The 12979-nt window shown below is 37.4% G+C and overlaps 1 protein-coding gene across 5 annotated transcripts in view; it reads right to left on the bottom strand.

Moving 5' to 3' along the window:
• Positions 1 to 12979, bottom strand: part of LOC130835244 (cGMP-specific 3',5'-cyclic phosphodiesterase-like) — a 39861-nt gene that overhangs the window by 22487 nt on the left and 4395 nt on the right. For 4 of the 5 annotated variants that reach the window (XM_057706677.1, XM_057706678.1, XM_057706680.1 and 1 more), the window contains exon 2: positions 7743 to 7832. In XM_057706677.1, the coding sequence (XP_057562660.1) occupies positions 7743 to 7832 (90 nt within the window). Of the gene's footprint in view, positions 1 to 4755; positions 4815 to 7742; positions 7833 to 12979 lie in introns of all 5 variants that reach the window. The other variant, XM_057706681.1, reaches the window with a different exon arrangement.

The raw sequence follows: 12979 nt of genomic DNA, 5'->3' as shown, positions 1-12979 counted from the left end.
GTCAAGTTTAAGAAAAGCCCTAGTCAGTACTGCGAGCTGAAGATCATAGGCAAGCATCCACCCTGCCTCCACCCTCTCACAGAAAGCATGTTCCAGCTTCCTCTCTTAAGCCTGTGGGATAAACACAGCAGGGATCTGCTGTATGAAACCACAGTTTTCGGCCTTCCTCTGTGATTCCTCCAGCTCCTGAAATCCACAGACTTTCCTTCGAACTTATGTGTTGAATATTGAACTTATTTAACATCTGTCTTGCTACCTTGCATTGATATTTGCTTTTTGGTATATAAGGTCTCCCTCTCATTGAAATTGAAAAAAAAGTTTCAAGTATCTTCCTTGCTTCATTTTTTTTCATATCCTCACTGCCTAGACCAGGGCTCTACTTAGTGCAGTGATTCAACAATTACTTTCAAAGCAAGATAATTTAGGAGGGGATCAGCAGATAAAGTTATGTACCTTAAATTCTAGAAAACATTTACTTTTGTATATTGCAGCTAGAATTACACTTTTGATTCCATTAATGCTTTACTTTACGATTTTCAGCAGACATTAAATCTCTGATTCATCAAAGTATTGTACTTATTTCATAAAAATCTCATAAAATTAGCTGATATTTTTTGAAGTTTGTCAGTTTTCTTTTAAAAGAATATATAAACAACTGGATATTTAGCTAAAAATGCTCCCTTATACTGTAAAAAAACTTACCATAAATCTTTTATTATAACTGTTACATTTCATCAAAGAATTATAAGTATATCATCAAATATGATAAAATAAAATCAAAATGATAAAAACAGAGAAGGAGGATAAGAGCTCTGATTCCAAATTAGATTTTTACTTAATAAAAATTGGAGTTGACATTCAACCAAGAGAAAACAGGTTATGCCTAGCCTGATATTATTGGATAGAATCTCTACCTCAGATCAATACAAAATTTTCATAGAACATGCATTATTTCACAATGTCCTGGCTTCCACCTCATTGGTGCAGCCCCTACAAATTAAAAAAAGAAAAAAAAGCACTCATCGCTACCATGTCATAACAAGCAATACTTCAAGAGAGGGCAGGATTTCAGAAATAGGTCATCTGAGCTAGAAAGAGTTGAGTTTCCCTGCACTTCTTTACTAAGCATAAAAGAAACGTCTGCTTATAGAAATAAGTAACGCACGTGACAAAAATAAAAAACGGATCCAAGTGCCCAGGTCTGAAAAATCCAGCGTTAAGCCTGAAAGAAATTTAACAGCAGCCCTAAACATTCACACACTTGCTGCAAATTTTTTTCATGATGCTTCCTGTGCATATCACAGAGCACACTGGCCCAGATGAACATGAAACATGCTCCTGTAACTCTTTCATCCCTGGTAAAAATTTCTTCTTGTTTACTAGATGGAGTCCTCTTAAGACATTACAGAGGATGTGACTCTGATCCCTCTTTCTCTCCCCCGCCCCTGCTCCCCTGCCTTCTTTCTCCCTGCTACCCCTCTCTCTCTTTTTAAAAAGTTTGTCTGCAGAGTGGTCTCAACACTTGACGTTGAAGAACCATCAGGGTACAGCCAGCTCTCCTTGTCTCCCCCTTCGAGCCCTGCTTCTACAATATGTGAAGCCGCATCTCCCATCAGTGTACCTCCCACCCCCAAATCAACAGGAATCTACATGTTGACTGCAGTGGCTCAAGAAAACACTGAGGGGGAAGAAAAGAGAGTGCAGTCGTCATCCACGGCAGAATTTTAAGAAACCCTCTTGTCTAGGCTTGAATCTGAGCTTCGCCAGTCTTTAGTTCTGTGACTTTGGCCAAGTTCCCTAAATGTCCCGTGTCTCCGTTTCATCATCTGTTACGTGGGAATAAAATAATAACTACCTCCTATGGTTGTTATGAAGATTAAATGAAAGAATATATGTCAAGTCCTTAGAATAGCTTCCACAGGATAGGCAGTTATTTCCAAAGTCCTACCCTGTCTTTCCTCTAACTATTCTATTATACAGCCTGGGCTGTCTCTCTTCTCTCCCTTGACCCCTTTACTTTTTGTCTTCATTCATTTTCTCTAGCCAATAGCTCTGTGACCTTTCCAAAATAAATTATTTTAGCTTCCTCTAGCTTCTCCAGTCCCCACCCTACCCCCACCACACTGCCCATTAATTCCATTGTCTTAGAAGAGAGTACAGAGAGGAGAAAATTGCAAAAACTTATCCTTTACGATTCAAAAATAATTCTGTCATAGAGGTTTGAGGAATATCTATGATCCTGACTTCTAAAAAGGCATTATGCTATTACACTTATGGTTATAACACGGATGAAAAGAACTCTCGAAAAATTTTAATTAGTTGAAATACTTCCCAAGAAGAGAGGCAGATGCAGTGATTACAGATTTTACTGAATCTTAAAAATCTTTCTGAATTTTCTGGACTGTGTTGTAGTTCAGACTTTAGCATTCAATAGTCAACTGCTCCATTCAAGCAGCTCTTCAGAGTTGGCACCTTAAGAAATTAGAGTCACGAAAAGGTACCAAGACATGTTATGAACAACCACATTTCATCTTAGGTTCCTTGGTAATTAGTCGGAATGAGTACAATTGGACTAACACAGAGAGAAGAAACCAAATTCACTTTGCCTCATTTATGAGGAAAAACAATGAAAAGTCTTTTTCTTTTAAGCGTAAAGTGTGTTAGAGGGTAACAGACCAGTTAAGTCAGGGACGGTGCTGGGTTGTCATTTGATCTCAGCTGACTGGTTATAATGTGGCTGATGACCTCTGCATACAACTTATCATTCCTTGTTTCTCCTAAGAGTTTGCTTAGTTCTAGATCTCCTTTCAAAAGTAACAGCTGACATTTATCAGTCACTTCCAGTGTGCCAGGAAATATGTTAAGCCCTTTGCATGCACAAACGCATTTAATCTTCACAACAACCCTATGAGGTGGGTCCTTTTATAACCCTCATTGTGCAGATGAGGGAACTGAAGAATGAAGGGATTCACCAATTCCATCCTGGCTACTCATCAAGTAAGTGGTGAAGATGGGATTCAAGCCCACAGCAAGCAATCTTAAGAATTACTCCCAAAAGCCTTACTGTGACTCTCTATTTTGATTTCAAACGCTCGTGGGAGAAAGAGTACTTTTCTACTGTGTGTACACAACAGCAAACATTGCCCTGAGTTTGTTTACGTAGCTGTAAATTTAAAGATAATTCTGGAAGTCATATATTGCATCTTCTTAGGGGCTGTGGTTCTCAGTCAGCCAGATTACTTTTTATACTACAACAGCCATGCTGAGCGTATGCCTGTTTTTCTGACTGTTTCTCTTCATTCCTTTTTTCTGAAGAAATAATTCTCACAGGAAATAATTTCAAACAGGGCAGTGTGAGCGTGGGAGGAGAGGGAACAAGGGGGAGAGGACAGAGAATGGGGAGGGTCAGCAAGATGTTTAAAAAGCTGTATTTGGAAACCTTCCCATCAGTAAAGTTACTAAGACTCCAGTGAAGTTACTGAAGGTTTTTTTTTTTTTTAATCTCATGAAATGCTTCGTGTGAAAAAAACTTTTGTGGAAACAAGTGAAGAGCCCAGCCTTATATCAAGTCATCACAGGGTAAAACAGAGGCAGCAGGAGAGGATGAGGGAGTGTGGAGGCAGACAGCCCTGAGGATCCTGAGGAACCCAGCAGGACGCTTAGGGAGAGCTCTGGACAATCCCAATCTGGGGACCTGTAGCTGAATCCACTTTAATCAGGTCTGTTGGTGAGCGGACGGCTCTTGACTGAGAGTGGGGTTATTCATTCACGTAATCAAACTGAATGGCTACGATGTTTTTAAATTGACAATACCATGTGTTGCCTCAGATGTGAAGCAACTGCAACTCTCATTCATTGCTGGTAAGAAAGTATATGGTACAGCCACTTTGGATAGGAGCTTGCAAGTTTCTCATACAATTAAACATATACCCACCCATGACCTGGAAATTCCCCTCATATATTTACCAAAGAGAAATGAAAACATGTTCACAAAAAGACTTGCACACAAACATCAACAGCGGCTTTTCTCCTAACAAGACAAAACCTGGAAACAACTCAATGTCTGTCAATGGATGAACGGATATTCAGATTGTGGCACACCCATACCATGGAATAACCACCATAAAAAGGAACACACCACGGACACATGCAACAGCATGGATGAATCTCACAAGCGTTACGCTAAGTGAGGGAAGCCAGACATACAAGACTACCTCCTGTATGATTCCACGTATATGGCTTCTACGACACTCTAGAAAAGGCAGAACAATAGTGATGGAAAACAGAGCGGTGATTGTGGGGGTTGGGGGTTGAGGGAGGAGGAGCAGATCAACTACAAGCGGTACAGGGAACTATCTGAGGTGACAGAAATGTTCTGTATCTTGATGACAGTGGTGTTTATATGACTACACATGCATGTGTCAAAATCTCATCAAATTATACACTTCAAATGGGTGAATTATATGGTACGTAATTTACACCTCACTACAGCAGGGGGGTTTGTTATTGGTGTTTTAGTTTACATCACCCTCACTGGTAACCATAAAGACAGAAGTGCACGGATCCAGAGGACGCTCTCTTACAGAAGGGCAGTCTCACCTGCTTCACCCTGGGGTTTTTGTTGCTCATGGCTTCCCCCAATCCCCACCGTTCATGCTACTTAGGAAGAGATATTTCACCAGAGTGTGATTCAAGCTGAGTCTCTCGGCCAGTACAAAGTTGTTTTTTCAGGCCATGGTTTTAAAACATACTTACAAATTAAAAGCTGAACATCATCTTCTTAAGTGCACACAATCATAGTCCTTGGTTTATAACTAGGGCAGCCAGATAAAATATAGGACATCCAGTCAAATTTAATTTTAGATGAACAACAAATAATTTTTTAATATAATCTATGTCCCCAATATTGCATAAGACATGGTTTTTATTTGCTTTATCTGGCGATCCGATTAAGAACACTACTGGTCCATGCATGGCCTTTTCAATTTTATTTATTCATTCACAATTAATTAGCTAATCAATTATTTAAGCTCATTTGCATGTTTTAGCTACAGGGATTTTCAGTAACTGTGGCTGTAACTACCCTCTTAAGAAACCACATAGCAACTCTAAGGCACTGAGAACTTATCTTAGACGACTGAGAAGTGACTGATTTAGGATCCTGTTCATCAAATTGTGATCTGCGGACACTGGCATCAACTTGGTGCTTGTTAGAAAAGAACCTCACTCAGGTCTCACCTAGACCGCCTGAACTCAGAATCTGCAGTTTAAAAGTCATATGCATAGATAGTCAGTGGGAAGTTGTTGTCTAACAAAGGGAGTCCAACTCCAGGATGGAAGATGCCTTAGAGGACTGGGGCGGGGAGGGTGGGGGGCACTCGAGGTGGGGGGAGTCAAGGAAGGGAGGGAATATGGGGATATGTGTATAAAAACAGATGATTGAGCTTGGTGTACCCCCCCAAAAAATAATAAATAAATAAATAAAAAAAGTCATATGCACATTACTGTTTTAGAAGCACTGATTTAGAAAGCTGTGTTTCAGGAAAATTCCCAAGGGCATATGCAGGGTGGATTAAAGGAAAATTGACTTAAAGTACAAAAACCCCTTACAAGAATATTTTAAAAGTTTAGGCATTACTTCAAGATCTGAATGATGGTACAGGCAGCAGGAATGAAAAGAAAGAAATCGAAATGAGAAACACTAACAGAAAAAAAAGCGATGGGACTTGGTAAAGGACTGGATGGGGGAGGGAAAGGAAAGATATCAGAATCCGAATATAAATCAAGTAGAATCAGCAAAGTGTTTCTCGTATTCTTGGCAGTGGTTCTCAACCCTAGCAGCACATGATAACCACCTGGGAGCTTTAAGAAATACTGATGTATATGCCGAGTTGTGGGATTGCTGGGTCATATGGTAGTTCTATTTTTAGTTTTTTAAGGAACCTCCATACTGTTTTCCATAGTGGCTGTACCAATTTTCATTCCCACCAACAGTGTTAGAGGGATCCCTTTTCTCTGCACCCTCTCCAGCATTTACTGTTCTTAGATTTTCTGATGATGGCCATTCTGACTGGTGTGAGGTGATACCTCATTGTGGCTTTGACTTGCATTTCTCTAATGATGAGTGATGTTGAGCATCTTTTCATGTGTTTGTTAGCCATCTGCATGTCTTCTCTGGAGAAATGGGCATATACCCTGAGAAAACCATAATCCAAAAAGAAACATGTGCCACAATGTTCACTGCAGCACTATTTACAATAGCCAGGACATGGAAGCAACCTAAATGCCCATCAACAGATGAATGGATAAAAAAGATGTGGCACATATATACAATGGAATATTACTCAGCCATAAGAAAGAATGAAATTGAGTTATTTGTAATGAGGTGGATGGACCTAGAGTCTGTCATACAGAGCAAAGTAAGCCAGAAAGAGAAAAACAAATACTGTGTGCTAACTCATGTATGTGGAATCTAAAAAAAATGGTACTGATGAACCCAGTGATAGGGCAAGAATATAGATGCAGATGTAGAGAACGGATTCGAGGACAAGGGGTGGGGGTGAAGGGGAAGCTGGGACGAAGTGAGAAAGTAGCACTGACATGTACGCTACCAAATGTAAAACAGCTAGCTAGTGGAAAGCTGCTGCACAACACAGGGAGATCCACTGGATGATGGGTGATGACTTAGAGGGGTGAGATAGGGAGGACAGGAAGGAGTCGTGGGAGGGAGGGGATACGGGGATGTATGTATAAATACAGCTGATTCACTTTGGTGTACAGCAGAAACTGGCACAACTGTGTAAAGCAATTATACTCCAATAAAGAGCTTAAAAAAAATAGAAATACTGATGTGCCTGGGTCCCAACCCCAGAGATTCTGATTTAAGGTGAAACCTGGGCATGACAACTTCTAAATGCTCCACAGGTGATTCTAATGTGTAGCCAAGATTAAGAACCACAAACATGGGCTCTTCCAATCTATTTGTTTTCACTTAAAGAAATGATTTTCAACTCTGGCTACACTTCAGAATTATCTGGGGAGCTTTAAAAATGTATCAGTATCTAGACCCAGCTCTTAGAGATCCTGATTTAATTGGTAATGTTTTAGAGTTTCACAGTTGATTGTAATGTGCAGACAGGACTGAGAACATTCATTTGAAGCGCTCAGTTTAAATGATAATGTATTAACTATTTTTTTTCAAATAAATGTAAAATGAAGAGAGAATTCAGTGCTTACAGAATCCAAACCTTCTAGTTAGATGAAATATAAACTAACTTATTTTCAATGGCTTGTTATAATTTCACAATAAATTTTGCTTGGACTTGGCTGCAATTTCCATTTTTTCAAAACCTCATTTTGCATCCAAACAAAAAAATCAGCTGACGACCACTGCAATGGATAACCATTTATGAAATAAGTGTTTTTGAGATGTTTAAAATATAATATGAAATAAACTGATTACAACCACAATAGAAATTATGTATCTTAGGAGTCAGTAAGGTCCTCAGGAAAGAGAGGTACAGAAATGACATGTCTAAAATTTATTTCTAGGTCAAAGTAAAGTATCAGGATTCAACCCTATTACTAAAGTCTAAATAAAACACATCAAGCAGAACATTTAAGCACTTTATAGTTAACTTGTCACTATAGCATTATTTCATAAGTGCGCAAAGTGAAAAAACTTTTTTCAAAGAAGAAAAATGTTTCCAAATGACCTTTTATAAAATGGAAAACTGGCTTACCTCTTCCCTATGATTCTTAATTGGCATACAAAGAATACTTTGTGTCTTGTAGCCTGTAATTTGGTCAACTTCTGCATTGAACCGAGGATCCTAGTAAGGAAGAAGAAATTCAATTTAGTGACTGACCTGTTCAAAGACTGATTTGATTTTTCTGCTTTATAGGATTAGAGAAATCTAACCTTTGACTCACCTTGTTGCTCTGAATGACAATTTTATCATTGTAAGAGGCATCAAAGCATATAAGTACACATCATCTTGGACAAAGATAAATTTAAGGGTTTTTTAGCAGCTAGTATTTATGAAAAAATATAGATGGAAACAAATGTGAAGAAATAAAGGAAATTCAAAATATTAACCAATTTAGACAGCCTCACTTAAACTCGGGGGAAAGTGGCAACTCTCCCCCTCTGTAATACCGTTTGCCTATTTCCATCTCACTGATTCTTCTGAAAAAGAAACGCATCTTTGGTCTGAAACTTTTCCTATAAAACCCATCACCTCCAAAATGACCATTCCAATACTGACTTGACTTCCCTCATAATGACTGTTTATATATTTCCTCACTGTTCTGTGTTTCTATCTCAGATGTGCATAAGAATTAAAATCTTACCTTTTTTGTATATAATAAAACTGCATGGCCTTCATCTATAATCAATTTCTCAATCTTTTGAATCTCTCTCCCCTTTTACAAAATACATCCTTGCACATTCAATAATCACAAAGGACTTCTGAAAAGTGTAAAATTTCTAAATGTGGCTTAAAGAAAGAAAGATACAGGCTATTTTCCATTAAACCAGATTGAGAAGATTAAAGGTAGGCTGTAAACTCTACGAGGGGCTTTTTTTTGGTTCATCACTGTATTCCCACTATTAGCACAGGAACTCAGAAACATTTGTTCAATAAATGAAGGAAATCATGATATCATTAACAAATGATATCATAGTTATCCAATATGATCATTTTTAGCTTACTATAGTTTAAAGCAAATCTTATAGGTAGGAGGAAAAATATACTTGAGGAAATGGACAGAGACCAGTATATGAGATACAATTAGAATGGAAGCAAACATACCAGAACATAAACATCTGAATGCATATTGTTCCCTTCAAAGCAACTGCCTTGGGAACTTACATGCTCAACCTAATAATAGCATTATTGTTCTAAAAACTCTGCTTTTGGAATTCCCTTCAGAGAATATGGAATAGTCACACTGGAAAAATCCTCATCTTTGAAGGTCATTTCTGTTTTTTTTTTTTTTTAATTAGTCTAAAGTCACGCAAAGCCAAAGCTGTGAATGAAGTAAATGATTACACTAGATTCCATCAACTAGGGTCAGAAATGAGGCCAATTTTCCCCTGAGAGGACCAAACTTTGGCAGTAAAGAAAATTTCAGAAGAAAAGTTATAAAATGGTGGAAAATCAATATGAATATTTTATATTATAAATAAACACGATTGCATTTTTAATTTTTCTGCAAAAGAGCTCAAAGTTATATTGAAAGACAGAGAAAACCTTGGCTGAATGTTTCCAAAAAGCAGTTCTTAAATAACATACTATATTGCTAGGTATCTAAAGAGAGCAGACAGGATACTGACATGGATGAAGTAAAAGAAGTTAAAAATTATGAATTTATATAGTGAATTATTCTACAAGCTAATAATCAAAATATGAATAGTAATGCATCCTCAGCAATTATTTTGTTAATGAATATCTGAATTACAAGACCAATTTATAAAAAAGAGGATTCAACCCAACTATCTAAGCAAAGCAAGAGTCTGAAATTAGAAGGACTTTCACAGAATTTTTTTGTGCATACTGGAAGTTTAAAATAAACAGCAGCCCTGGATTTCACTCTTTATTGAAGGAGGTAGGAGGAATGTATGCTTCAAAATCACTTTAAGCGAATTTTAGCATCTCAAAGAATTCTCCTTTAACAATGCACCCACTGCAGGGGCTGTAAACACATAGAGAACTTCTAAGCCCCATCGAAAGAAAAATAGAGCACAACTATTATTGTGATTATTTCTTTCACTGTTTATGAGAACATGACAGTGTAAAAAAAACACAAAGCTTAGATACGCATCTCTCATAATAAAATAACTAGTACCAGACTTGCCCTCCAGCTGAAAAATATAAGATTAGACCACATACATGCAATAACTAAAACACACACAGTGAAGAGGGGAATACACACGACTGACTTGAATTAATCTGGTTCTTCCTGGGTGCACTTTTCCCCCAGGAGGAGAAGACAATTGGCATCCAGAGTAATAGTTCCAAATGGAACTGAATTCAGGGCTTCTAAAGTGGCTGGAATGTGCAAGGCAAAGTACCTGATAAGAGAGGCAGTGTTGTGGGTGGGGGTAGGGAGTGTAAAGGAGTGGCAGAAGACTGAGTGGCTAGTCACTTCAGACATGTATTTGGCAAGACTCTAAGAGAAGCAGCAAAAATTACCTGTTGAAGCCTGAAAGCAAGTGGTGATACCAATTATAACAATGTCTGAAGACACTGGGGTCCCACCCACCAGAGGAGATACCTTACTAGGCACCTCAGGCATTCAGTTGAGACACAGAAGGGCCACTCCTTGGAAGTAAGGACCATACCCTAGATTCAGACAACATTTCCTAAGACTAAATTTAAAACTAAAGTAGATCCATCCTAACAAATAATAATACCAAACCTGACAAGACAGAAAGCCTCTTCCAGGAACTCCACTGCCTACAAGAACAAAGGTCAGTCCTGTTTTAAAGGAAGTTGATATAATCCAAATGCCCCACAACAAAACATTCGCAATATCCAACCTACAATAAAAAAATTTTAAAAAAATCACAACATGTGTGAAGAAATAGGAAATTGAAACCCACAGTAAAGAAAAAAAGCAGTCAATAGAAAATGACCTCAAGATGATTCAGAGGTTGGAATTAACAAACAGGGACTTTAAAGCAGCTATTATAAGTGTGTTTAAGGACTGAATAGAAAATATGGTAATAATGAACAGATGGACATCTCTGTAGAAAGAAAGAAGTATTTTAAAAAAGCCAAATGGAAATTCTAGAACTGAAAAATACAAAAGTTCATTGATGGATTTAACAACAGACTGGAAACAACAGAAGGGTCAGTGAACCTGAAGATAGATCAACAGAAAATATCTAGTCAAAAGGACTGAGAGGACAAAAAAAAAAATCTATAAAAAATTTAACAGAGCCTCAGTGTTCTCTGAGTCCAACATCAAATGGTCTAACATATATACAATTGGAGTTCAAAGAGAAGTGAATGGGGCAGAAAAAATAAACACATGACCAAAAATTTCCCAACATTAGTGAAAACCTTAAACATACACACATAGTGTGAAAATGACATATATTGTGAAACTCATAAGGTGAAAAATGAAGGCTGGCTGACTTCTCATAAGAAAAATTAAAACCAGAAAAACGTGGGAGAACATTTTAAGTGTTGAAAGGAAACTACTATTAACTAAGAATTGTCCAGGCAGTGAAAATATCTTTTAGGATTACAGTCAAAATAAAGGCATTTTCAGATAAACGAAATCAGAGAATTGGTCACCACCACACGGGTACTAAAGAAGAGTTAATGAAAGCTCTTCAGCTTGAAGAGAAAGATAAGAGATTCTACAGAGAGGAGTAAAGAGCTTGGAACATGGCTTGAGCACATGCACACATATATAAAGAATAAGGAAATGAATTCAGAAAGATATTGCTATGATTTATGTTAAGGAGTTTTATAGTGTTTTCTGTTTTCCTCTAGGAGTTTTATAGTGTCTGGTCTTACATTTAGGTCTTTAATCCATTTTGAGTTTATTTTTGTGTATGGTGTTAGAGAATGTTCTAATTTCATTCTTTCACATGTGGCTGTTCAGTTTTCCCAGCGCCATTTACTGAAGAGACTGTCTTTTATCCATTGTATATTCTTGCCCCATTTGTCAGAGATTTGGGTTATGACGGCATCTGTGTGCTGGGATGGTGATGCACTGCCCCTCCTCCCACTCGAGAGGGCATGGAAGTTTTGTGTCCCCCACCTTGTTCCTTGCCCTATGCATCTCTTCTGTTTGGCTATTTCTGAATTGTATCCTTTATAATAAAACTGTAGTGTTAATTATGGTGCTTTCTGAGTTCTGAGTCATTTTAAGAAATCATCAAATCTGAGCAGGGGACTCCTGAATCTGTAGCTAGCCAGACATGGATGTGGGGATCCTATTTATGGCTGGCATCTGAAGCGGGGACAATACTGTGGCACTGAGTCCTTAACCTGTGGGGTCTGCACTAACTCCAGGTAGCTAGTGTCTGAATTGAGCTGGAATGTAGCTCAAAGCGGGTGCAGGAGAAGTGAAGAACTGACTGTTGTTTGTAAAACCAAACAAGGTCTCAAGGTCAACATCTGTGGTATTCCTGCCAAAAGTGCCTAACTTGTATCTATTCAAGGAAAACATTCTACAAGATAACTGCCCTGTATTCTTCCAAAATACATGTTAAGAAAGATAAACACTGAGAAACTATTCCAGATTTAATGGAGACTAAAGAGATAGAACAAGTATATGCAATATGCAATCCTGAATTAGAGCCTTGATCAGAGGGAAAAAACAACTATAAAGGACATCATGGAACAACTGACCAAATTTGACTATAGAATGTCAGATAAGAGTACTGTATCATAAAATTTCCAGATTTTGATTAATGTATCACAATTGTGTAAGAGAATATTCTTGTTAGAAAATATATACTCATAAAAAAGTCTCCAAATGGTTCAGAAAAAAATAATATGCATATATTACTTACATGCATTATACATAAAAAAAGAAAATAATAAAGCAAATGGCACAAAATATAAACAATTGGAGAATCTGCATAAAGGGTATACACAAGTTTGTGATGCTGGTCTTGCAACCTTTCTGTAAGCTTGAAATAATATAAAAATAAAAGATAAAAGAAAACGAAAACGGAAATAACACAGTAGACTTGCCAAATTATATGTCGGTTTTCTTCCGCAAAGTGGAATACCTAAAGATTATTAGAACATTGAACAAAGATAGAGCAGTTCCCAAACTGTGTTTCCTGGAGTACAATTATGCCATGACAAATTTATCAAATTTATCACAATTAATAATTTTGATAAATTAAAGACTTATCAAAATTAAAACAGTTGCTGTTGTTCTTTCTTTCCTCTGAAAATTCATTTTAGAAATAATTTCATTCATCAGAAATTCACTTGAGTAGCAAGTG

This window comes from Hippopotamus amphibius, chromosome 13 (assembly GCF_030028045.1).
Source record: "Hippopotamus amphibius kiboko isolate mHipAmp2 chromosome 13, mHipAmp2.hap2, whole genome shotgun sequence".
Lineage (NCBI taxonomy): Eukaryota > Metazoa > Chordata > Mammalia > Artiodactyla > Hippopotamidae > Hippopotamus > Hippopotamus amphibius.
Note: the sequence above shows the minus strand (reverse complement) of the source record. Positions and strands in the feature narration are given on the sequence as shown.